Source organism: Lampetra fluviatilis, chromosome 5, assembly GCF_964198595.1.
Source record: "Lampetra fluviatilis chromosome 5, kcLamFluv1.1, whole genome shotgun sequence".
Lineage (NCBI taxonomy): Eukaryota > Metazoa > Chordata > Hyperoartia > Petromyzontiformes > Petromyzontidae > Lampetra > Lampetra fluviatilis.
Window position 1 is genome coordinate 4,932,802 of NC_136279.1, and position 27,786 is coordinate 4,960,587.

A 27,786-nucleotide genomic window follows, 5' to 3' on the forward strand; every position below is an offset into this window, starting at 1 on the left:
CTTAACCGAAAGAACCAAATAATAATTCCTGCAGTCACGAAAGTTCTAAAATCAAAAATGTATCGGTCTGTGTACCCACTCGGCTGCCTGTGGGTTGAACTTCCAGACCAGACGTGTCACTCGATTAATTTCTAGCTTGAGATTGTTGAATGCTTAAATATTTCTCAAGATATAGGCCAGTATACCACGTCGTTTGTTTCCCAACTGCAAATATTTCAAGAGTTATGACTTAACGACAGTATTAAACCGATGTGGGTCTGCATAACGTCATTTTGTTGTATTGTTTGGTGGCAGAATGATCATCTCGAAGAGGTAAAATGCTGGAGTGTAGATTACTTGCAAACATCAACTCCCTTTAATGACAAGTTCATTCAACGTTTCAATATTGTTTACAATGCAGGTTATTATGAAAAGTTAATCACAATACATTTCCCTAACTGTGGAACAGACAGGGATTTAATTCTGCCAAGTCCCATCTATAAACTTTTCACATGCCAAAGGTTAAATCATTGAAGTGTAAACTCTAGATTCAAAAAGGCAAAGCTTCGTTAGAGCAGGCTGCACAATAAAATGTTTTGAAGCCCCCATGCCACTAAAAAGGCCAGGCAAGCTAGAACAATGAGGCAAAAAATTCGAGGCTCTTTGCGATGCACAATTTGGGTGGCGCAGTGGTTAGCAACCTACGCTATATGAATACATTGACCCTAAAGCTCATTCCCGGGCACGGTAAACTTCAGTGGCAGGTGATATCAGTACCGCTTATGTGGTCTTCTCCTTTACCAATCTGCATTGACTAGCGTGAAGTTTGGTTTAAAAAAAACAGTTACCCACAGTGTTGTGGGGAGTTTAATCAAATTTTATCAGCTGGGTGGCACCGCATTTGGCATACCATGCCAATGCACCAGTTCGTACGGAGCTTGCACAACGAGGACGGTTCAATTGCAGTCACTCATTTGTTTATTGGTGGCAGTATTTTCCCCTATCCACGTGGCACTGTGTCCCGATGCTCAAACTGGCAGTCAGAAGCCAATTCTCATTGGTTCAAATGCTGGTTGGGGGTTAATTTGACCCATCATCCCAATGGTGCTTGATACTACAATGTCATCCTACGAACAGGCTGGCCGTTGGCAGAGCAATGTGGAATTTCTACGACAGCCTTAGAATCAGCACCGGTGCACACGAGGCAGGGACACCGATAATGTATGTTACCTAGAGCATGCCACCTCCTGCAAAGAAAATGCTGTAAATTGTGTGACAATTTGCACAAGGATGGTGCGAGAGTCGCAAGTTTTCACATTTGGGAATTATCCCGCCCTCCCCCCCCCCAACTTAAATGTAACAAAAATGAATTAGTCTTTATTCGATTAAGGTTACACACAATACCTGCCACGGTAGTGAATTCCAACAGGTCCCTAACCTGGTTAAACACAGACCATAGTAATTGAAATGAAACAACCAATTTCAATAATGTCTTAAATAAATAAAGTCATAATCGTCAACCAAGATTTAAGAAAACCCTCGGGGGGAAAATGCAAACCATACGGAACTTAGATTGGATTGTCACCACGTGGCCTCTGCATTTCAGTTTGTGAGCGACCCCGAAATTCAAAGCGCTGTTCACGTGACAACAGACTACGTGGCGAGAGCAGCTAGAGTCATAGCACAGGGGATGCAAGGCTCAGCGATGTCAAGGCTGCAAAATAAACGAAGCTGTGTGCAGCTTGGTGCAATGCAGCCTTTAGTCGAAGACGAAATTACGCCCGTTCACCGTGCGGAACGCAATCAGGGGGGACAAAAGAAAACTCAATGCTTTTGAACGTCTTAAAACTACAACTTGAAACCGTCGCGCCAATCCAACTCAAAGTGACCGCGATGCCGGATTGTTGAGCACGAACAACAAGAGGCCACTTATTCAGCATCATTTACAGGAAACTGGATCTGGTGACACTTTTGTAGTGCCGAGAAGTCATTGTGTTCAAATAAATATTAGTTTAATGCCAGTTGTTTCAGGATTTGCTCAACAATCCTTGCCCAGTTAAATGTGTTGCTGGATGAAATATATTTCTTCGTAGCGATCGCAATGCACTGTTAAGCGGACGTGCGTAAAGAAAGCACAAGACAAACGCTTCAAACGCTGTGACCGTTCCATAACCTCACTTCTCTATGGTCTCCAGGAATGTCTCATTAACACATCAAACATGTCATGTCGACATCAATAGGTGCCATGGAGCCTCAAACCCTTCGATAGAATGTGCCCACAGCTTGGCCCAAACCCGTCTTTCAGCACGGAGTTTCAGGACACATTAGATCGGTGTTTCTGTATCGTAAATATGCGTGAATTGTATGTTAGCTGGGTGGCAAAACTCAGGATAATAAATGTCACAGCAATAAGCCAAACTGCTGAATTGATGAGCTCTGATCTGGATTTTGGCCACCTGTGATTAAACCTCATTATCAAGTGCAGTGAATTTATCACCTCAGCCCAATCACAAATCACTCCACCAAAAAAAAAAAACTCAATTTGGCCAAAACCAGCTTTCAGTCTAAAATGTCCAATTGTGACATGCAAAGAGCTGCTTCTTTTACTTTTACTAAACACAAAGCAGTGCAGCAGTTTAGTGTTGAGTTAAAGAGGTCATCCATAAGGTGACGCCAGGAGCAGTTGAGATGTCATCGTCCACATATTTCAACACCAACGTGATGTCCTCCTGACTGGTAAATAAATCCCAATATTATTTTATTTTAAATATGCACATACGGTTAATGTTAGTGGTTTTTAGTAACACCTGACTGATACAATGAAAATGGCTCAGTTTTTCTGTTTGAAACTATATTGCAAGAGACCAGGTTTAAAGCCACCGTGTGGATACAAACATTGGGACTTGAGGCTCCAATAAAAGCCAATCAGAACAAAAATGTTGCACGTTCCAAAGTTCCTCCAAGCTACCGGAGGAGTTTAACGGCAGCTTGCTGCATTTGAAGCATTCGTCTGAAACTTGCTCTTGACACCCTAGCTTTGAAAGTGAACTAACAACAGAGGTTTCTACCAAAGAAAGGAGTGCAACTTTACAACATCCACATCCCATTTCTGCCATTTTTTTTCATAAACCAGACAAAACATGATTACATTCTGAAACATTGCTGGCTGAAGCACGATTGTCTCCAGGTGAAGTCGTAAAAAAAATTAAGCTCTGAAAATTGTTTCATCCGATGGGCTAATTAAAATTCCAAATCACGGATCCAGAAGTGGCTTTATTTTCACAGGACAGTAGATGGGAGTTATTGGGAGGAATTTTGTATGTGTCCCTTTCCCCGAGCCCCCAAAACCAAGCGTGAATCTCTTGATCTCTTTAACAAGTCACCCCCTTGCCTCGCTCCTGCTGCAAACAGCACCTGATCACTTTAAATGTTTCTGAACATTGTTAAATAGGGCATTGTGATGAATTTGTCCATCAACAGGTCGCATGTGGTGAGGTCAATTGTGGGTACGCCTACCTCTTGCTAGATGTCTGGCCAATGTGGATGAGTAGGCCAAAGCACGCTCTGGAACGGCTCCCGAGAGCTTCCTATAATAGAGGCCCCATCTACCAGCAGTTGTGTGAGCAAGCAATAACCGGGCTGCAGCTCTACCTTTAATTCATTAGGGCTGCGGAGACGCACATCGTCGGCTGTCCAAAAGCAACAACAGTAAACCGAACACACGAACGTGGCAAAAATGCGCATAAGACGCCGACAACGCAATCAAAAAATAGCGATAGAAAAAAAAAACACTGTTGTATTTGCAGCGGGAGGGATAGATGGCGAGCGATAAGGGACAAGAGGCACGCGCGCAAGTCGTACAACGAGAGCGCAGAGAGACAGGGAGGCCGAAGGTGTGAATCGCATGTCGATCCAGACCCCTCGTCTCCGCCCTGTACTGTAATCCGGCGGTCTAACCATGCGCGCCAGTCTCAGTCGGACTTGGCTCTTCGATGTTTTTTCGGGTTGCACTGCGTGTTGCTCGACATGACGTCCGACGTGTTTGTCACTCCACGAGACGAACAACACGTGGTTCAACCAGAAAACACATCGGGGAGAGCTATACAGCGCAACTGTGAAAACCTATGCGGCAGTGTTATTCAGTCGGACTTGTCTTTCTTCTTTGGCACAAAGGGGACTTTGCTGCTTACGGCCGATCCCATGGCTGAGACCCCACCAGCCACGGCCGACACGCTGCCCCTCACCAGCCCGACCCCCGCCGCTGGTACGGTGGTCACCACCGTCTTGGTCACCTCGTAGCCCTTGCCGCCCAGCCAGGCCACGCCACCTAGCGTGGCGCCCACCGCCCCCTTCGTGGCGCTGAATATGCCGCCCGAGACCCGCCAGAGCATGCCTGGCGCTGGAGCCGGCTTGCCATGGTCTCGCTCGTCATCTGGGGGGGGGGGGGCGGGGGGGGAAGGAGACAAAGGTGGGTTGGGATTCAAGTAACAGAGAGTATTTGTCATCAGTTGGTTGCACTGAATTGGAACAGAGAGTTGTGCTAAGGAGTTGGGGAACCTAGAAAAACAAAACAAAATCATGACTGAATTTGACCTGAGCGAGGTATGGTATTTGACCTCACATCTCTCTTAAACGATGACCCCATGATGTCACAGGATCAGTTCGTTTCTAAGAGTGGTCCAGGTGAAAGTATGTTGTGCATGCTTATGCGAGCGAGCAAAGTAGGGCCAGGCACCTACCTAAAAAGCCACGAGTCCAGTATTTGCGCCTGACCAACTTCAAACAAACTCAGCTCCGAGTCTAAAGGCTCAAATCAATAAAGAGTATGGGCTCGGAATGTTTTTTTGCACCACCAAATTAGAAAGTGAGACAGCGATTCCTGTTCCCACTCAGGCCACCGTGGGAATCGCAGCAAACAATTTTTTTGCAAACTTCGTTCTTAAAGGCAACGTCCCTGCAGGACTGTGATAAATATATCTGGACCCAGGAGGCGTACGTGTTTAGTGCCTGTACCACCACACTTACGCTCCCTGTACAAGACGTACATGTCTGCATGTGTGTATTGGTCTCTTTGAGAATAGATGCGGTTGTTCAAGAATGTGGGTCTCATTTACGCTTTGCACGAAAAGGCATGTTCTGCAAGTAGTCGATGGAAACTAGGCCAAATTACTACGATTTTTTTAACCAAATATACGTTGCATTTTTGTCAAAATGTACAGCACCACCGTATTTCTAGCAAATATCAAAGGATGCTACTTTTTCATCATAATATTTTTCGGGTCTATCAGATGTGCAGGATTAATTCAAGCAGTGAATGACTGAAAGTTATTATCTTATAATGCCTTGCATGTGTAGTAATTACTCAGGAGGCTTGACGACGGGATCGGAGGCACACTTATTTATTAACACAACTTGTATACAGTTAGCGAGTATACACAGGACCTAAGGGGTAACGTCCCCTTACTCGGCTAACAGGGAGACACAACATCTAAGCCCCGCTAACCTAAGCCCAAGTCCTCCACTAGGGAGCTAGGGGAGGCTACCTGTCCCAGCCCTGGTCAAGCTGGGATCCGACCCCCTGAGTTCCCAGACCTGCTCGTCAGTCTGGGCTCTCGGGGCCACGCCACCGGCTTGCCCTGGTCGGCCCTGATAAGGACAGCGAGCCAGGGGAGCTCCGGGGCCTATTCTAGCTGGTCTTCCGTCTTCGCTGGTTAAAGCTGATACCTCGACCTCGAGCCCTCCGGCTCACCCCCTCTTATAGTCCGCGGCCCCCCCGGGAGGGGCCCGTGGGGGATGCAGGTGCGGACGTCGGTGTGGCCACCTCCTATGTGTACGGCCCTAACCACGCCCCTTGTGTTTGTTTGCCATCCGCTCCCATACACAATTACACCTCTACATCACCCCCCCCTGTACAGCTCGCAGCCGTCCCCGGCTGCAACAAAACCAGAATAAAGGTGCATGCCTCCCCAAAACCGTGTGTGCCTCGCGTAAATTTAACAAGAACGATAACAGTCATAACAACAACAACAACAACAGGAACAGGTAGAAGAAGAAAGAGAAAAAAATAACCCGGCGCACCCTCCCGAATAAATACCCCATTCCGCAAACCCAACATATATACATGCGCTCCGGATGTCCCTCCCCCACTGTCCGCAAGGGCCCCCCAACGGCCGACCTCACAATAGTCTGCGCGTTTTGGCGCGCGTTCTCGCGGCGGGCCCGTCACAAGGGCTCGACCCGGCACGCTCAGTGGTGGTTGGTGACGGTCCGGGTGCAAGAGAGTCTGGCGTCGCTGCCGAGTGACCCCCGACCCCTCCGGGAGGGGTTGGCGGGCGTGGACCCGTCACTCCTGTTGCACCTGGAGATGGAACAGTTGATGTCATGTTAGGCGAGAGCAGCGACGTCGGGGAGTCGGCGGACCCCTCACACGTTTGGCCATGCGTGTGTGTGTGTGAACCACGGGCCGGCGCAATGAACGGTTTCAACCTTGAGGGGTGCACGTACCACCGACGCCTCCCCCATTTGACGCGAACACATTGCGGCCGTAAGACCTGTACGACCTCCACTGGCCCCCGCCACGGCCGTACCAACTTTGACGAGGTTGCCAGTGGCACCTGGGGACAGTGCAACCATGCCCTGTCCCCTGGTTTCCATTTGAACACATGTACCCGCCCCAGCCGAAGCCTCTCGTTCGCCTTCTGGCGGAGTTCAGAATTTTGCACGGCCGCTTCCCGCGCCTCAGACAATTTGCTGATGTTAAATTTAACGTGTTCGGACAAGGTAGACTTCGCCTGAGGCGCCGAGAGCTTCAGCTGGGTCGTCACAGGGGGGTTAGCCTCGCGGCCATACATTAAAAAGAAAGGGGAAAATCCGGTGGCCGCATGGGGAGCCATCCTGTAGGCCTGCAACACACCGGCTATGCGAAGGTCCCAATCTGTCTGGGATTCGGACACCTGTTGGGACAGCATAGACGTGATGGTCCGATGTAGCCGTTCCACCATCCCGTCAGTTTGAGGGTGATACGGGGAGGTCCGAATTTTCTCCGTACCCAAGAGGTCGCACACCTCGCGGAGGAGTTTTCCCGAAAAATTCTTACCCTGGTCAGTAAGCAGCCGTTCCGGAGCACCTTTGTCGAGGACATAGCCCTGGACAAAGGCCTCCGCGATGGCTGCTGCCGACTGGTTGGCCAGGGGCCAGGCCATAGGCCATCTTGTGAAGTATTCGACCCCTGTCAATAAATACCTATTCCCCCTGGGTGTAGCGGGAAATGGGCCGAGTATGTCTAGCGCAACGAGCTCGTTAACCCGGGAAACCTTTATGGACTGCAGCGGAGGGTTGGACCCCCTAGCTGGTGGCTTTCGCTGCGCGCATTGTGTGCACGACCCCAGGAGATCCCCCACGTCCTTTGCCATGCCCGGCCAGAAGAAATCGAGCTGGAGCGTGGCAAAGGTCTTGTGAACCCCCAAGTGCAGAAGCCGCTCATGAACAGCCCATACCACCTTACCCCTCAATGCTGCAGGCACCACGAGCTGCTGGCGGCGGGTTTTTCCGTCCCAGTGCATTAAAAGACCCTGGAACAACCCCCACGAGTCAATGTTCGCCACCCCCTGCCCAACCCCCCCTGCGCGACGGCGCAGAGCGAGGAGGGAGGTGTCCTCCATTTGGAGGCGTCCCCATTCCGTGACCGACAACCCCAGCAACGAATCCCTCCCTTCTTGCTCGATAGGACCCGAAGCCAAAGGCGCATCGGCGGCGGCCACGAGGACCGAATCGGTGGTGACGTTCGGGGGCCTACAACGCCCCGAACCCAGGAGGCAAGCGCACTCCGAAGTGGGTGGCAACCGTGACAGGGCGTCAGCGTTCGTGTGGCGGACGCCCTTACGATATGTGGTGACAAAGTCGTAGTCCTGGAGAATCTCCAACCATCGAGACAACTGGCCCGATGGTTGTTGAACCCGCAGAGCGTACTGTAGGGCCGCATGATCTGTACGGACGGTGAAACGCCGACCGTACAGATATGGGCGGTACTGCTGAATGAAATAAACAATTGCCAATAATTCCCGACGGGTAACGCAGTACCGTTGTTCCGCTGGAGACAGTACCCGACTACCGTAAGCCACCACATGCTCTACGCCCCCAATGAGTTGGGACAGCACGCCCCCGATGCCCGTGTTACTTGCATCTGTATCGAGCAAGAAGGGTTGTGAGAAGTCGGGGTAATTCAACGGCGGAGCCCCCACCAGGGCATTCCGGAGGGCGTGAAAAGCAGCCTCCTCCTCCAGCCCCCAATGAAACCTGACTCCCTTGGACGTCAGGGCATGCAATGGTTTCGCGATCGTAGCGAAGTCAGCCACAAACCGTCGATAGTACGACGCGAACCCAATGAAACTCCTGACCTCTCCCACCGAGGTGGGAGTCGGCCAGGAGCTGACGCATTCCGTTTTGGCGGGATCAGTGGATATCCCCGAGCGCCCAACAATGTGACCCAAATACCGCACCGATTCGCGGAGCAAATGGCACTTCTGCGGTTTAAATTTTAAATTGGCAGCCCGCATTTTGAGAAAAACAGCACGCAGCCTCTGGAGGTGTTCCTCGAAGGATTTGCTAAAGACGATGACATCGTCCAAGTAAATTAAACACGAATCCCATTGCAAGCCTGCCAAGACCAGTTCCATTAACCGCTGAAAAGTTGCCGGCGCAGAATGTAAGCCCATCGGCAAGCGGTTAAATTGGAAGAGACCTTGCGGTGTCCGAAAAGCAGTTTTAGGTTTTGATTCGTCATCCAGAGGAAGCTGCCAGAATCCAGATAGTAAATCGAGGGTGGAAAAGAATCGTGCCCCCGCCAAGGCATCGAGCGACTCATCCATTCGAGGAAGCGGGTACGCATCTGCCACAGAAATTTTGTTCAATCGCCGAAAGTCGACACAAAACCGCAGTGAGCCGTCGTGTTTTTTCACCAAAACGATGGGTGCGCCCCACGGGCTGTTGGAAGGGGAAATGATATCGGCGGCTAGCATGTCATCAACAGCCGATTTGACATGATCCTTTTCGGCGGGACTGAGCCGAAAGGGATTCTGGCGGATTGGCGCGCTGTCACCCGTGTCAATATGGTGTCGCAGCAATTTAGTACAACCAATATCAAATTTGTGTTTACTAAAAACGTCGGCAAATTCTTTCAGGAGAACTCGCAGCTGCGCACGCTGCGTGTCGGACAGATCCACAGATCCCGCGCAAAGTGCATCCAGCCATCCGTCATCACAGTCCGAATGCGGTCGCGACGGAGGATCGGTGGTTACCTGACCCACGAGTGGTTCCTCATAGGGCGCCGGCGTTGCGTGTGCAAGCACGGTCCCTTGAGGAACCACGGCCGTTCGCGATCCTACATTAAGGACTGCAATGAAGGGGTCCCCATCCCCTTTCACCATGGTCTGAGCCGCTAGCAAATCGGGTCCATTGACCCCGGCCCGAGATGGTCCCAACAAGACCCCCCGATCCGCAACCCCTTTAGCAAACGGCCGACGCAACCTAAGAGGGACGAGCATCTGAGCCCCCGGGGGTACGCGCACAGTTTTTGTCACGAGCGCCTGCACGGTGGCAAACGCCCGACGCTCCGTGGTGGGGGAAGACAAAAATGTAACACGTCGGCCCGATGGGAGCTCGATGCACCCCTGGTCAATCAAGATACGGATGGGCATTTTGGCCAAGAAATCCGTCCCCAACAGGCACGGAACCGCGAGTGAGGAGGAAACCAAAACAGGCCCGGATAATTTAATGTCTCCAATGCAAATTTTGGCGCGGATTTGCCCAATAATGCCCAGCGAGCCCCCGTTAGCAGCATAGCATGGCACGTCAACAGGGAGCAAGGGACGACTTTGAACGGGAAGGATGTTATAAATCAAATCAGATATAATGGTCGCCGATGCCCCTGTGTCAATTAAAATCCACACCTCTACCCCATCAATATGACCGACCACAACCGATGATCCCGCCGACGCAGCAACGACACGATGGGCGAGCTCCGACCACTGACCCGGTTGGAGCGCTCGCCGCATTTCAGAACAATCGCGCGCGATGGGCGGCGATTTTCGAACCCTGTTCAGTTGAGCGCGTGAGTGTGTGTCGGATGTGTGCATGGGCCAAACGTGTGAGGTGCCACGACTCGCCGGATTTCTCTGCTGGAGCTTGGGTGGAGACGGCGTGGCGTCCTGACGAGGTGTCGCTCCGCGCTGACGGGGAGCCCGGCATCCTGACGCAACGTGGCCTTGCAGGCCACAGTTGTAGCAGCGTGTGAGCGCCCCAGATGGCCTGGGCTGCTCCTGGCGGCTCGGTCCATTCCGAGCCTGCGGTGCCGCCGATCTCCATTCCCCCCGCCGCTCCACCCCGCAGACCTCCTCTGATGGGAGGGCGGTGGCCGCCATGGCATGGCCGGCCACCCCCTTGGCAGCCTTGCGACGCAGGGACCGCAAGCCCCCGTGGATGTGGCGCGCGACCAGCAGGGACGACATCTCTCCGTCGTCTTGAGCCAAGACGGCGATGTCCAGCTCATCGGCGAGTAGCAGCAGCTTTTCAGCCACCATGGCGTCCACTCCCTCCTCGTCCATCCGCGGGAAAGCTGCCTTTGCCAGGGCCAGGAGAGCCGTTCGGAAGGCCAGGGGCGATTCGTTGGCGCCCCGATGCCGATCGTGGAACAGCTGCCTGCAGTCCGAAGGCGGCCCATAGACGGCTGACAGCAGCTGCAGCGCCAGGTGCAGCGTGGCGCGCTTTTCCTTAGGCGCCGAGGTGAGGGTAGCCAGGGCGTCGTCGTCCAGCATCGCCGGCAGCGCGCATAGTGCCTCGGCGTCCGTCCAGTTCGCCATCTCTTGATGAGCGATGAACCGCCTTTTGAAGCCACCCCAATCTCCAGCCGCTCCCACGAACTCCTTGAGAGGCGGCAGTCGCTGTTGTAAGGCGACGTCCGTGGCTGCGGATCTCGCTCCCTCGTTCCCAGCCGACGTTACAGTGTGGGCGGGCTGTGAGCATGGCATCGCCGGTCGCTCCGTTGTTGACGCGCTGGCCGGCGTTGATGATGTCACGGCTCGTGCTTGGCCCTCAGCAGTCACCTGACGCAGGCCGGCCCCGCCCTCTGCTCGCACTGTAGTGATGGCGGGAAATTTAACCGCGAGCCGCGTCGGGGTGGCGGGAAATGCCGGCGTGCGTCGGCTGCTGCCGTCTTCCCGCGCAGCCCCTCCAGCTCCCAGCCGCGTGATCTCCTCCAACACGGCGGCCGCGGCGTAGAGCAGCTCCGCCAGGCGGGAGTGAGCCAGCCGAAGTCCCTCGGCCGACGCATCCCCCCCCTCCTGTCGTAGCGGCGCGGGTGTACTCGGCCCCGGCTGCTCCGATCCGACCTCGGCCATCTCTGGTGGTGATTCGGCCGCGGTGTCCTCCCTCTCCGACTCCCTGGTACGTGTCGTCCCTCGTGTGTCCATCTTTGGACGTTTTACTTCTGACACCAGATGTAGTAATTACTCAGGAGGCTTGACGACGGGATCGGAGGCACACTTATTTATTAACACAACTTGTATACAGTTAGCGAGTATACACAGGACCTAAGGGGTAACGTCCCCTTACTCGGCTAACAGGGAGACACAACATCTAAGCCCCGCTAACCTAAGCCCAAGTCCTCCACTAGGGAGCTAGGGGAGGCTACCTGTCCCAGCCCTGGTCAAGCTGGGATCCGACCCCCTGAGTTCCCAGACCTGCTCGTCAGTCTGGGCTCTCGGGGCCACGCCACCGGCTTGCCCTGGTCGGCCCTGATAAGGACAGCGAGCCAGGGGAGCTCCGGGGCCTATTCTAGCTGGTCTTCCGTCTTCGCTGGTTAAAGCTGATACCTCGACCTCGAGCCCTCCGGCTCACCCCCTCTTATAGTCCGCGGCCCCCCCGGGAGGGGCCCGTGGGGGATGCAGGTGCGGACGTCGGTGTGGCCACCTCCTATGTGTACGGCCCTAACCACGCCCCTTGTGTTTGTTTGCCATCCGCTCCCATACACAATTACACCTCTACACATGTACTTGCAACGCTTGCCCAGTATTTGCCACGTGCTAAATATTTGTAGTATTCTGTGTGTGGTGTGTGTGTGCGATGCTGTTGTTATGCACGTGTGTTGTTGATACTTGTGCGCTAGCTATGCTGGTACATATGAAAACTTTGTTGGCACTTGTTTGAGCTTATTGTTAATGCCTGTGTGTATTAATCCTCTGTTGATGCCATTGTAAGCTGCGCTTGTGTATGTTCGTGTGGTATCGGATTGCATGCATGCTGTGTCGATGTGAGTATACGCTGCATGTGTGTGTGTGTGTTCGTTAGTGTGCATGGTGTATTCTTGTGCAAGCATGCTGTTGGTGGCATTTCAAGCTGCATTTGTGTATGTTTGTGTGTGCGTGTTGTATTATTGTGCATGCGTCCTGTAACGGTGTGTTTCTTGTGCGTATTAAATTGATTGCTTGCATACCATTTTCACATGTGTAACTGTGCCATGTGTTACTTGTGAGCATGCAAGCACGTTTACCCATAATTTGTGCATTCCTGAACACATACGCATGTGGTTCTAAACGCACACACATAACAATGAGGGTCAAATGGCTCCACCCAACATCTGCTAAAAATAACCAAGGGTGGTTTGTCTTGCCAAACTGGGAATATTTGCTGGAAAACGAATCGCCTCACTTTCCTCGTCACTGCAGGAAAGTATTTTTCTAGGCCATAAATAACTGGGCTGGAGTGTCTCCTTGACTTTATTCAGCCTATGACCTCATCGGCTCAATAGAAATGTCACAGAGACCGTCAGTGACATAGGTCAGGGGAGACAGCACCGTCTCCGACAACTAAATTTTGTGACGGCAAAAATATTCCAAGCAAAACTCTCCATGTTAAAATGGAGACAGACTTAGGGAGGAGGGCTTCACCGCAATCCTCGTGCAGAGTTTTTTTTTGACAGTTGGCCAGGAGCTACAACTGGACTAGGCCATGCCTGTGGCTTTGTAGCCAGAAGTGTTGATATGTTGTCTTCACTTGAATTTGGAAATAAGTATAGCGGTGCCATCCCCCGATAACTCTTTACCACTACATAACCGAGCCGTGCCAAGCCAGCCCTGCATGGCTAACCAGGCGCCAGGTTGGTTTTTTCAATGCAGAAGCCGAGCAGTGCCCCTGACATCACAAGCAATTAACCAGTTAAGTCGCGTGTAGATGACACGGTGATATGAAGGACGCGATTAGCCCCACCCCTGGGTTCTGCTTGTCCTCAAGCCAGATTCAGACAGACGTCTTTATGAGACCAGCGTGTCAGGTTTTGGATCCGGGTCGACATGGGAAATAGACAGTGAAGGACCACGTGAGGGCTGCCCGCGTCCTAGCTTCGGATGTGCAAGTGAGAAAAGGAGTACGAGATGTGACGTGGTGTGAGGCCATATCAGCGGGAGCCACGAGTTTTGCGGTATGGAGACGCAGGAGGGTTGTCTGTGTGGGCACGGTTACCTGTGGGCGGTTCAGTCTGCAAGTGAGGAGGTGTGCCCATCATATCCGCATTCATGCTCTCCGTTCCGTTTGGGCCCTGACGTCGACACGCGGACAAATTCGCACATGCACGCACGCGCACAGAAAAAAAAGGCACGCCGTTAGTCTCGTAGCTTGTTGAGATGAGCCATTCTTGAGCGCCTATTCAGGCTGATTCAGTACGACTCCTTTAATTCATGATGCTAACATCCACTCCGATAATTCACAGTCCTAGGCTGATCTGAATATATTCCTATTGCCGCGCAGGTCTATTTTTGTATTATCCATTCTTCTGCGAATCTATAATTACAGATGTCACAGATAATAAGGTCTGCCAATGGCAGTTTCGACATCATTCATGGATAGGAGGCGTCCCACCGTACCTGACAAGCGCAAACAGGCGGTCCAGCACCACCCACCACACCTGCTGACGTTGACATACCTCACCAAGTACTCAATTAAGGACTACACTGTGCACAGGACTGTGTGCGTGCCAAGTTGCGAGTCATAACGAATCACGACTATGTGAGAAAGAGAATAAACTTCGTCGAGGTCAATTATATTGTCGTTGTTTTCTTGCTGAATATTATAATCCTGCTATCAGCGGCACGATCCGAGATGAGACGCAAGGCTCTATTCGGAACTCGTGCACCTTGCACTGCACCACAGTGTGTCAAAAACAATATTGAAGCTAACATCACAGTAACCTTTGAAGCCAATTTGAGCGTTTTTTGTTACATATATGTGCCCTGCAAAGAGCGTGTTCCTCACATTTCAATTCAATTGTTATACTCACCTGGAATTTGCCAAATGAAGTGAAAACCATATCGAATACATTTGCAATTGTTTTGATTGGTGACCAGGCTGAGACCATAAACTTGCCACACTTGACAAGCCGGTTTTAACCAAGGATAATTGCCTGGATCCAAGCCCAGCAGTACCAGCTCAGTGCTCCGACATGTTATTAGCCCCGGGAGCCACCCCCAGCCACTGATATGTAGAGTGCATAGACACGTCCATATGTTTTTCCTTTTTAATTACACGTACTGAATCAGGCACTCGAAACAACATGCACGTTCGAGTGGTGTTTTGGCAGAGTGAGTGGGGGGGCTGAGTAGGGGTTGGGGGACGTCTATTTTCAATTTGTTTAAATAGATTGAAACCAAGAATATGAATCCCTGCAGTCACGAAAGCTTTAAATCGAGATTGAAACCACTTTATTCGGTTGTGGGGGGTGGGGCAATAAACATTTATATTACTTTGCAAAACCAAACAGAGGGCAATTACATACCCAGCAGCAATACTGCGAGACTGCTTTAATCTCTGGTCCTCTTATCCATGACTCGAGTTATTCATGGGGTCAGTCAGGTCAAATCAATGAACCGGCCGTTTGGACGGCTCGGTGCGATTTAAGTTTACAAGTTTAGGTTTATTTTATTCGTTACACGGATGTTCCGGTTTAGCCAGTAGGCTGCCACTTTTACAAGGGAGACCGTCGGCCGTGTGCGAACACAGCGACAACAAAAAAAGACAACACAACTTGAATATTGCAGAGAACGAGGACAGGGTCCTTCAGGAATACGGCACAACCAACCGGAAGGAGTTCAGTGATAGTTCCACTCCATAATCGCAAATCTTTGCGCAATTAAAAGTTCACGTGAGGGTATAAAGGTTCACTTTTTCACGTGAAAGGCGAGATGTCTCACGTCGCAATTGCACACACTGCACTTTTCACAAACTTTGGCGTTCGGATAGTGTTCGGGCAAACCGGACAGCAAGTTGTGTAATGGGTGTTGCAAAATGCACCGCTTGGCAATGCCCACAAATGCCAAGTGGGTTGTACGTATTTTCCAAGTTCATGGTTTACATATCGTAACCCACTGTGAACAACACAAGTCGAGTGACAAAGTCATCCCCTTATGCACTCTGTTGTGGATAACGGTGGTAAAGGTGCAGCCCTGCGAACCTTGAGTAACGCCACTGCTGGCGGACGGGCCTTTGCTATGGGGCAGCTCCTCTGTGGAGGTTATTTGGCCTACTCTTCCACACTGCCCAGACATTTTGGAAGAGGTGAATAGAGGCGGTGGCAGTGGGGGGGGGCAGGGGAGGGGGGTTAAGAATCTTGCCCACCGGGAGATGCAACCCGGCCATCTGTGGCTTGCAAGTCCAGTGTGATAACAAACGCACCACGGCAGCATCAGTAATAAGAGTAATAGTTCACGGCGTAACATTACAAGCATTTACACGGACAAAACCCATTGTGGTTCTCAATGCGATCACAGCAACCACTGTACATGAACACAGCCAGTGATTTATCCAACACCCCCTGCAGGTCCACTGACACACATAGCGGTCCTCACAGCGGTTGTTCCGAACACAACAACTTGAAGCAGAAATGCGCCTTCGCCACATTTTTCAAGATTCCCCTGCAGGGGCAAAACTGTATTGTGTGTTCCAGTCAATCAACCTGTTGCCCTTTGTTTAAACAAGCGATTCTCACATTCGAGCATTGCGCTGTGACACCCTACCAGCAGGGAAGTGGGGCCCCACTCTTGTCAATGACATCCCAGGGTCTTTAACAACCACTTGAACAGCTCAAGAGACCAATGGGGTGATGGTCAGTATGGGTTGGTGAAGTGGAGGTCCAGGACAAGCCTGGAGATCACTCGACAATGACGTTAGCCGTAGCTCCGAATCGATCTCAGGGCACCGTGTTCGTAAATCAGTTTACTAACCACCACAATCCCACAGTAATATAAAACACAATTTGTATTTATAACCCATCTAAAATGCAACCGCATCTCAACGTGCTGTACGAAAGAGTGGGACATGTTGGTCATTGGCGGATGGAAGGTGCCGTTAATTTATTAGGTTTTTTTTTATAGAAAAGAGGCAGTTATAGTCGAGAAGACAAAGACCCTGAGGCAGTAAAGGGGCAGGGAGTTGAAAGCACGGATGGCCGGTTGTAGTGTATTTTCAACCAGACCTCAGGGTGAGCAGAGGAGAGAATTTCCAATTGAGTGAATGTTCACCAACAGCTTCGATGTTGACTTACACCTAAAAACTATAAGTAAATAACTTTGTATTTAAAGATATGTGTATGTTACATTTTGTGTAGTTGTCCAGCACAAGGTAAGACCAGCAAACGGCGTATGGATGGAAAACTGATGGAATGTTGATCGGCTGTTGAAATTTTACTCAAGAGCTCAGTGGCACTGGCATGGCTCTCCAACACAAACCACATCACTAGCTCCCCCGCCAACCATCCACGAGTTCCCACTGCACGATATTCATGTTTATCATTTTGTTTTCCACACACAGCAGGGTTATGCTTCCACTATGCAAATTATTCCATTTTTTTGCATTAAATCTGATTACAGCCCCTGCTGAATTATTCAAGTCAAGCCCAAATATCTTGGCACAACAATTTGTTTCAGAAAGTGATTAGTGTCATAGCCTTTCCTCGTATACATAAGGGGTTGAGAGCAAAAGCAAAATGCACGATAGGCACAAAGCAGATAATGCACATTCTGTGTTTCGTGTTTACACATTCTGTGATTCGTGTTTACCATTAATAAAAAAAATGGTTTAATATTGACTGTGCCATGTCCCCCCCCCCACCCAGAGTTGTTTTATGCCACGTCCATGTAATTATCGTTCGTGCTGAATTAAGTTTCAATTGCATTTTTTTGCAATTATGTTTGTATTTACGTGGCAATCGGTGTTTTGGCTGAGATGTTGTTTTTCATGCACATTCCAGCTAACACAGCCCCCAGGGTTTGAACTCAGGTGTTGAGATGTGTGGGACACATACCCAGATCTCGGCATCGGCGTTCTGACAGATTACTAGCCCTGGGCCTCAAACCCACAAACTCAATCGGTGCTGCTGGCTCAGACTAAAACAACAATTTATATACATACTCTTTGGTTCTTTCGGTAAAGTCACGTAGGTGAAAAAAATAAAATATTATTTTAAAAAACACACAAACAGTTCTCTTTGCCCTTCTACAGTAATTTTGTTTCTTGCTGTGGTTGTCCCACCTGATGACGGAAGCTTGTGTTGCTTCCGAAACGTCGCGATTTAATTTAGTTATTTCTATTTTTTTTATTCTTTTTTTTTATTTTTTCACCTACGTGATCCTTGCAGTCACGAAAACTTAAAATCCAGAACAATTTATATAACGTCTAAACACAACAATATCTCAAGACTTTATAAAAGCGGATAACTACATAATGATGGAAGTGGGGTCAGGTTTAGCGAGGAGGTCGTGATAGCAGAGTTGACAAGGTTGAAAGTTAATTTCTCATCCACAGTCCAGTTTATCTGCGATTCATCTGGAATTGACAGATAATGGGAGTGTTTTTGTATTTAACAGCTCCTGAGTACGGAGTCAATAAAAAGACGATGGAAAGGGTCTCCTTTATCAATGTCGAAGGAATATCAATTAAACAGTAATTTCAGTTCTATAACTGAGCTTGCACCGTTGAGATCCTGGGTTCGAATCCAAGCAAACGCTTGTGACTAAACCAGTTTCAAAAGCGTAGTTTAGCGTTCTCAGCCAAGTCATCAATGAGTGCACAAAAAAGCATACTAAAAGAGATTTGCACTTAATTTGGTTAAATTCCATATTTTAGAATTTGCCTGCCAAATGAAGAACGTTTTTCTCTGTAGCAGCAAACAGAAACTATAGCAGTAATAGAAGTAACAAAGTAACTGCAGTACCAAAGTCAACGGCAATGCATCCAATCTCATCAGATCTCAGCAGTTAAGCAGGGCTGAGCCTGTTTACTTTTTAGATGGGCGACTACCATACATAACAGGCATAACAGGCATTATAGGCTGTGGCCGCTACATTTCTGACACCACAGTGCAGCGCAGCAAAATACAGTGTTGTACTTAATGGGATTTCTATGCCCCTGTGTCTATGGTCCCTGCTTTCACCGACCCGCACTAACAGCGTGATGTATTTCGATTTAAAGCTTTCGTGACTGCAGGGATTCATCTTTTTTGGCCCCGCCCCCCTCCCCCTCCCGATGCGTTGTACTTAGCACTCCGTGCTGTCTTTGAGCCCCGCCCCCCTCCCTCCCGATACGTTCCATTCATTGGCTACCACATTCTGATGAGCTCCCCCCCCCCTCTCCTCCCCCCTTCAACTTGCTTATAAGGGATTACATCTTGAATCATTGCCTCACTTGATGCAGCTAATTCGGCTGTGACGGTCCCACCTGATGACGGAGACTTGTGTTGCCTCCGAAACGTCGTGATTTTTGTTTTATTTTATTTTATTTTCATTAATTTTGATGTTTTACCTACATGACTTTACCGAAAAAACCTAAGAATATGATTCCTTGCAGTCACGAAAGCTTCAAATCTAGAACTTCTTGGTTCTTTCGGTAAAGTCACGTAGAATGGAAATAATAAAATAAAAAAAATAAAACATAATAAAATAATTATCACGACGTTTCGGCCACAACGCAAGCAGCCGTCCTCAGGTGGAGAACAGGTCAGACTCTGTCTTCTCGACAGACCTGTTCTCCACCTGAGGACGGCTGCTTGCGTTGTGGCCGAAACGTCGTGAGAATTATTTTATTATGTTTTATTTTTATTATTTTATTATTTCCATTCTACGTGACTTTACCGAAAGAACCAAGAAGAGGAGCGTGAAGTGTATACAGTGTTGTACTTAATGTCATTGCTATGCTCCTGTGGCTGTGCTCCCTGCCTTCACCGACCGCACTGACAGCGTGAAGTATGGTCATACAACTCCAAGAACCCACACGGGTTGGGGAGACCTTCCTCCAGCAGGCGTCGTGCATGTAAACAAATACTACCTACTACAGCACCACGTTATGTTTGTCTAAACGTACCACGTAGGTTTCCGCATGTTCAACTCACTTTAAAGCAGCGATACATTTCGAGTGGCTACGTAAACATTTACGAGTGTGACGTGGCGAGAGAAAGCTGCGTCAAACGAGTGGGGGCTTTGATGCCGTGTGCTCCGTTCGAAAAGTATAAAATTCAGACATGCACTGACAAAATCTCATTGACTGATTGAATCAATTAAAGCGTGGCTGTAGTCAACAGCGAAGAGAAGAGAGGGCCTTGCGGTTCAGTCAGCGCATCCATTCTTGTATTAATTCAACACACACATGTGTGCTTATGGTTTTGCATAGAGGAGCCAACGCCAATCTGGGCTTTGGAGTATAACTCGAGAGGTCTGGCAGCTCTAGTCTTGGTATCGGATAGGTCGCTGCAGCTGTGTGACGTGGCTGATCGTTGCCACCATTTCCACTCTAAATGCTATTCTCCACTCAAATTAGTCGACAATTTTCACGACTAAACAATAAAAATGTACGGCTGCCCGACAGTTATCGTAGCATGATTTCAAGGGCTTGGTACTGGATGGGGATGTCTCGGCCATGTGATGTGGGCAATTGCAAAGACATAATTTCCACTGTAAACTCTATTCTCCAGGGAAAAGTGTCTACTCATTTATTTTTTCACGACTAATCAACAAACCCTTGTGGCTCCACTAAAAACAGCAGCCAATATAATAAATTACCCCCGTGATCTAGACCCAAATAACCTTTAAAGCCACGGTACCTTTTATTCGGAATTAATGGTTTTAAAAGCAAGCTGTGGGAGTTAATAAACTGAGTGTCTGGCCACATTCACAAATGAATAAAACAAGCCTTCTTGTGCAGGGATGAAACCAGAAGGTTAGTGTTTTTCAGCTATTGACGTTGCAGGATTTAACCACGCTCCTATGGTTTTTAGAGATTCTAAACATGTTCTACTGCAATCCGATCCAATGCAGCTGGTCATTCATTTTACAGTGAATGAGGTTTACATGAGAACGCCGCCTCTTAACCATAGTGAAGTAGGGGGCGAACATTGCGGATATTATTATCGACAGGATTACTCGCGAATCGACTCCACTTATCTGCAGGAAAGAATTCGCAGATAATCACATAATCGGATGGGTTTGCCGATGAACTTTTATCCACAAAAACGATGTGAATACTTGGAAGCCATTCTGCAAAGCAGGATGGGAAAATACATAGATAATTGTGGATAAACAGAATAGAGTCATAGATAACAAGCGTTTCCCTTTACTCAGTGAACTAAAAAAGTCAGAATAAAAATGTTATTTCTCTATCATGTCATACAGTATCGTGTAAATAATGTATTTCATAAGGATACTTCAAACGCTGCAAGCCTCACTATAATTTATAGGAGCATGAATTAACATATTAAATGGCTTATCCTTTGTTGGCCATCATTGTGAGTCCACCCAGTGGCCTGACCTGAATCCCAGTTTCCTGGCTACAATGTGGGTCCTGTTTCTGTCACACAACACAATAACACGAATATGATATACCACATTACCCAACGCATAGCCTGAGCTTAATAACACCACCACGCTCTTACACCAAAACTGAATGCAACATGGACTTTAACTTTAACCACGATCGTATCAGGGCAAACGCTGGGTTTGTTTGAAACGCAGTCAAAGTGTAAGTCTTCACAACTCCAACGAATACTTAACCGAACGTGAAACTTGACCTCATCTTACAATACGCTTTGTGTCAATCCCAAGCGTAACCAGACACATTCCCATCACATAAACCTCATTCTGATCACTGCTAATCCCAGAGCATGATGCTCGCCATAACTCTTAATGCAACTCTATCTCAATAAACAGCATACACAATCACAAAACTCCATAATCTGAAATCATGTTATATCCAGTGCTGAATGAAGGCATTATCCAACCATCACTCTATTCTTCTAGCTTCAGAACATGATCTTCACTCCATCTCCACGATGGTCAACCTCGGAGTTAACCCAATTAAAACCTTATCTCATCCTGAACCGCAATACAAACTCCCATTAAAATGTTAACCAAACCTAACCTTCACCAATTCTGAATCCCAGACTCAAGCAGGTAGCCCATCACCCAACCTAACCCCGTCCTAAACAAACCCTGACCATCAACTCACCTAAAGCCCTAGTACTGACTGTATAGCTTGAACGCTAACCACAAGTCCAACTGTCCTGTTAACTCAATCCGTTCCATAACCGCAGCTAAACTCTAGCTTAGCACTAACGCAGATACTAACTCAGCTAAACTCGTGCCTAGCACTCACTCAGCTAAACTCGTGTCCAGCACTAACGCAGATGCTAACTCAGCTAAACTCGAGCCGAGCACTAACGCAGATACTAGCGCAGCTAATCTCTAGCTTAGCACTAACGCAAATACTAACTCAGCTCAACTCGTGCCGATGCTAACCCAGCTAAACTGTAGCCTAGCACTAACTCAGACGCGAACTCAGCTAAACTCGAGCCGAGCACTAACGCAGATACTAACTCAGCTAAACTCGAGCCGAGCACTAACGCAGATGTTAACTCAGCTAAACTGTAGCCGAGCACTCACTCAGATGTTAACTCATCACCATTCTCTACCTGTCTACCTCGGTGTGACACACTCGATCCTCAGCGGTCAGGCAGAACACAGTGCAATGTTAATTTTGTTCACGAAATTAGTGACGAAAATAACTTTCGACGAAGTGGTTTTTTTTTATGAGCAACGACTATGGATGAAAATCACCAAGCTATACAGTATATTATTTAAAAAAATAAGTTTCAAATACATTAACTGTCTGACCGGATACTATTGTTGGGAGGAATTTGCGTGCCCTTCATCAACACTGAATAACGCGGACTGTCTTGCATCGTCTGCTCGATGAACGCGACTTTCGAGAAAGGCCTAAATTAATCCGCAGACTAAGACAACATCTCCAAAAGTCTGTTGCCGACGAAGACCGTGACTAAAGTAAAGACATAAACAACCAGTGCCCAAGTCGCTGCTACTTGCCTCCGTCGGTATATTTGCACGGGGGAGGGAAACACGACCACGTACCATGTGGACGTCTTTGCCACGTGTGCACCTCCAGCAAGCAGAGTTCTCTGCCCCCAAGGCTCACTCACTCACGCCCACCCACCCCCCTCTTAACCACCAATCGGCAGGCTGAGTCTCTGGGTTGTGTGTAATCCTGGGATTGTGAGCGTCAAAACCTCGAATTCGTCCTCATTATCAGCGGCCACGGTCAATCCACTGCTGAATGGAGGCAGCAACCAATCAGCCTGCGCCGCTTAAATCACCCAGTGCTGCGCCTGGGCATGATCGTTCCATCTCCCTCCTCTTGTGGACGTGCTGTGTTCTACTTCTAGATTTGAAGCTTTCGTGACTGCAAGGATTCATATTCTTAGGTTTTTTCGGTAAAGTCACGTAGGTAAAACATTACAATTAATAAAAGTGTTGCCTCCGAAACGTCGTGATTTTTATTTTTATTTTACTTTTATTAATTTTAATGTTTTACCTACGTGACTTTACCGAAAAAACATAAGAATATGTTCTACTTCGTCAAATGTACTTCATTGCGTTATATAACGCAAACTCCAACTCATGCGGGGAAGGTTAACGCCATAAACCTTGGGGCTCTGTGGCCTTTAAAAAATATATACAGGAGCCACGATCATAACTCGAACTTTAGCCTTAATCTCAGTCTCACACTTCACTATAATGTTACACCTACCTTTCGTGCTAAGCCTATCTATAGACTTAACCGTAACCGTCAAGCTAACCTTATTTCATAATACTAAATTTAGCTTTAGCGGTAAACAATCATAACTCGTCTTTATTGAGCCACATAAACTAATAATATCTCTGAGCTTAACCCCAACATGAAATACTAACCATAATACCATACACTACCTCAGGTTAGATGCACTAAAAGCGTAACCTTTATCAGCATCCCTTAATAATTGGCATAATTCAAACCGGAACAAAATCACAGGCAAGTCCACTTTACTGTAATACCAATGAGCAAACACCTAACCACAGTGTATATTAACACAACCAACGACACCAAGGCCCTTAACAATCAAACACACCAACCACAAACACCAACGACTTGACCCCATACATAAACCACCACGTTCACCAATACCACTCACTATCCAACGCGAAGGATGTGAGTGGTCCGGCTGCTGCCTTTAAAGCCCTTTTATCGCATACCGAATTTCAAAGCAAAATTGCATCAAAATAATAATAAATTGTATGAAGTGGCATGATGAGCTTTGAAAATAGGTATGCACTAAAAGGGTTTCAAAATTGCAGCATAAGTCTTAAATCGATATGGTTGGCAAGTATACAAGACCTTCTAAAAAAAGTAATATTTACAATCATTAACCCAATCGGAGCTAACATTATCAACGCAAGCAATAACAAAGGAACCCATCATCACAACCACACCGCCACCAGCAACACCCCTTCTATTTACAGAACAATGACAACCACTCCTACTGCCGACCTTACATCTCCGATTGTCGTAAACACGTCCCGCGTGTCCCACCACGGCATTCGGTTGAGCAAATCCTTAATAGCCAACATCCAGGGCTTAATTTAGGCGAGGTCTGCCCATGTCAGTGACCCAGAAAATAGGGCACACCGTACCCAGTATTCCTCTTGCTTTCACTCTCAGACACGTGCCGACTATAAACCTGGATATACTGAGAAATTAAGCATTGCATAACACCGCATTCACAAGTTCAGCTATGGAGATGATATCCGTGACCCTTCAGGATGACCTTGCCTCTTGCAATGGATCTCATTTCCCAATTAATGTGCGAGTATATCTAGTGCGAGGCAATTATGGCTTGCCTTATTTCAATACAGTCTTGACCTTAACCTGCCGAGGACACATTATATTGAGTTATATGGCTCTCGGTCTTATGGTTAGGACTATGTTTGAAATTGGGGTCAGGGGCTAGGACTGAATTTAGGTCAGGGCTACAGTTGGATTTAGAACTAGATACAGGATAGAGTTATCGGTAATAGCTAAGGGTTCTTGATAGAAGTAGTGTATCAGGTTAAGTCTAGGATTGCGATTCATTATTGATCAAGGGATAGGAATTATGACTTGAACATTAGGTTAGGGTTAGAACTAGGGTTAGGTGGTTAGAATTAGGCGTATCGCTAGTACAAGTGTTGGTGGGGGGGGGCAAAACACCGAGCTCGAATTAGGTTAAAGGCAAACTGTAGGTTGAGGGCCCGATATTGGGGTTAGAGTCAAGATCAGAGATAATGGTAGGTTTGGCACCGAGACTATGGTTAGGGGGTAGTGTTCGGGTTAATTTGCCATTCGCTCTCATCCTTCACCTCCTAACAGAGCCACGTGTTGCTCCCACCCCCTGAGCGACAACCCTCCTTCCAACACCACCACCCACAGACTCCACCCCTTGGCAGCAAAACGTGGCACAGGCAACAGCTGGGGTCATCTGACCCAAACCCTGACCTGGTGTCAGCCAGAGGCTACTTTTTTCCCTCTCTCGTGTGTGTGTGCGCCATGTGTCTATCATCAGCAGCGGCAGGGTTAAAGCCACTGCTGATGATGAACGCATCAAAAAGCTGCCCATCCACCTCACAACCCTATAGTGTAATAATCCACCTGACACCTGGGCACGAGCAGATTCTATCGCTCCATCTCCTCCGCAGACGTACTTTCGGAAGCGTTACTTTTCCTTGGCTGCCACTCTATACCTACATTTTTTTCCATGAGCCGCAGTAAATCGTATAACTCCATTCATCTTCCTTCTGTATATCCCTTCCCTCGAAAGATCGCCCACTATCTCCCACACACAACCATGCCCCCCCCCCTCCTTCTGCATCCATCTACAGCACGTTCTGTCGATACATCATTAAATATCTTCCTCCATCTCCCTAACTGCACATCCCTTCCCTTTGTAAGCACACTATGTACCATTATGTGTGTGCATCTCTCTGTCACTGCAAAGTCATATCTTTTTTTCTCTCCCTCCTCTGCCTATCTCCATCCGCCTCTCTCCATCGTTCGCTGTAACCATGCCTTATCTGCATCTCTCAAGATTTCCAGCACCATCATCCGCTGAGTTCCTCTACAGTGTATACACTATCTTCACTTTATATTATGTCAGCCCTCGCTTTATACAAATGTATCTTCCATATCCCCTAAACGCTGCCCGGTCCGTTTCTCTCTCTCCATCCCCCAGCTCCCCTTTAGCCACATCTTATGCAACTCTCCCTTGTTAAACAAACATCTTCATCTCCTACCTCATGTCCCCTTCACCTGGAAGGGCCTGGCTTTACTCTCTGCCTTCACCAACCTGCACTGACTGGCGTGGTGAAGTATGGTCAACCACCCCAATGCCTCTACCCACCCCACCCCCCCACAACTAACACAGGCATTCATCCAGCAGTGGATTTCTGTCGAGTATTACTACTTCCACAGCAACACACAAACCAACCCCACAGCATCACGGCAGACAGTATATGCAGCACACACGGCCAACAAAAACCCGTGCGACACACTGAACGCGGAGGCGTCTAAATCTATCGACGCGTCGCCTAATCGGTCACGGTAACATTGATGATCTTAAAGGTCACTCGGACAACATCCACCGAAATCGATGGAGGTTCGACTCATGCACACGTGCGTTACACGCTGCACGTCCACCCACCACCACCACCACAGCAGCATCGAGAGGAGGCCACGACAATTTGTCGACGAATGCAGAGGCCACGACTATGTGGGGTCGACGACATCGAGACGAATGTTAGTGGCGAGACGAACACCGATTTCCTTCCCCGACTTTGCCAACAACAGAGCCGCTTGCTGGCTTCGTGTGTCGCCGTAATAAAGCAGCGAGAGAGAGAGAGGAATTAGACGGCACCACAACTCCGCACTCACACGAGAGAGTACACTCCGTGCCACACGATACAACGCAGCAGCAAGACGACGCGGCGTTTAGTTTCGCACAGGCTGCGTTCACGAAGGCAAACCTCACGCACAACACACATAGAGACACAGAGAGAGACACAGAGAGACGTGGCCAATGGCTGTTACAAAACTAGCTCCGGCCAAACACCATCACAACCATTATCATCATCATCTTCTTCACCGCACCAGTTCAATGCCCCGCGTACAACAACCAACCAACCCCCCTGTTGTGTTGTGTGCGCGTGTCTCTCACCTTCATGGCCTTGTTGAGGTGCAAGGGGGAGGGAGGAGGAGGAGGGGACCGGGGTTAGAGACGCAGAAGGTGATGGTGGAGAGATGGTGCGAGAAGAGATGAGCTCCAGCCAGCCAGTCGAACGCAAGCAGCAGGAGTAGTAGGAGAGGGCCCCCTTTTCTTCACTGCGCCGCCGCTGCTGCTGCTGCTGCATACGTGGCCAGGCAGGGGGGGGTGGGTGGTGGGGGTGTGACGTCAGCAGTGTGTTTACAGCGGCAGGAGGCGGTGGTGGTGGTGGGTGGCAGTGGCAGTAGCAACACGTGCGTGCAAGAGGCATTGATTGTGCATCAGCGAGGCAGATCATATACTCTTAGGTTCTTTCGGTAAAGTCACGTAGGTAAAAAAAAAAATTAGTAATAAATGAAAATAACAAAAAGTGATTTAATTTAGTTATTTTCATTTCTTATTATTTTATTTTGAATCCTTGCAGTCACGAAAGCTTCAAATCTAGAGGCAGATCATGTGTATTTATAGTGGAGGAATCCGATGAGCTATGAAGCTCTTTCTCCTCCTCCCCCCCCCCACATCCCCCACCCCCGCAGATGTCCAGTTTAGGGGGGGGGGGGGGCACGGGAGGGTCAGAAAGTTCAACAAACAAATACAAAAAAACACGACAGGAGTGTAAAGTGTAGGGAATGTAAACGCATCACTTTAAAAATATATGTTCAAATAAAACCAAACAATTGTTTGTATCTTACCAGGGTAAAGCCCACTGAGCTTATTAGCTTGTTTTTCAGCAGCGACCTGGCTACACATGATGGATTTTTGCGTAGAAATTTCTAGCAGCAAAATAATCAAAATACTCTTACCCACTCAAATCCCTCTTCCTCATTCTCGTCATGAGACGTGGTCTATCTACTGCTGGGATGGATGTTTTAGCATTCCTCGTCAGCTGTGGCCTCTCCACTGCCGGGTGGATGTTTGGGCATTTTTTTCATCAGCCATGGTCTAGCCACTGCTCGGGTGGATGAATATCCACAGTTTATATGGCTTCAGTTGATGTGCAGTAGATAGACAACTTCACTGCCTTCAATTAATTGTTGGAGCTCACATTAGTTCACTACTGCATGGTCTCACATAGTGACCCCTATACGTTTGTAGACTTATATAGGGACCCAGAGACCCACAAGCTCACGTAGAATTCACAAAGGCTCACGATTATG

General features: G+C 48.6%; 1 protein-coding gene across 1 annotated transcript; it reads right to left on the reverse strand.

Annotated features, from left to right (window-relative positions):
• TMEM263 (transmembrane protein 263) lies at nt 1-26,790 on the reverse strand. The gene is made up of 3 exons (XM_078856519.1): nt 26,585-26,790; nt 13,492-13,567; nt 1-4,411 (listed from the first exon to the last, which is right to left on the reverse strand). The coding sequence occupies exons 1-3, from the start codon at nt 26,588-26,590 to the stop codon at nt 4,119-4,121; spliced, it is 375 nt and encodes a 124-aa protein (XP_078712645.1). The 5' UTR covers nt 26,591-26,790; the 3' UTR covers nt 1-4,118.
• Nucleotides 26,791-27,786: the final 996 nt, after the last annotated feature.

Bases quoted from the DNA above. Each gene is read 5' to 3' on its own strand.
- TMEM263 (XM_078856519.1), bottom strand. The intron at 4,412-13,491 runs GTAACCGTGCCC...CCCCCCCCCCAG, and splicing joins GCAGACTGAACCGCCCACAG to ATGACGAGCGAGACCATGGC.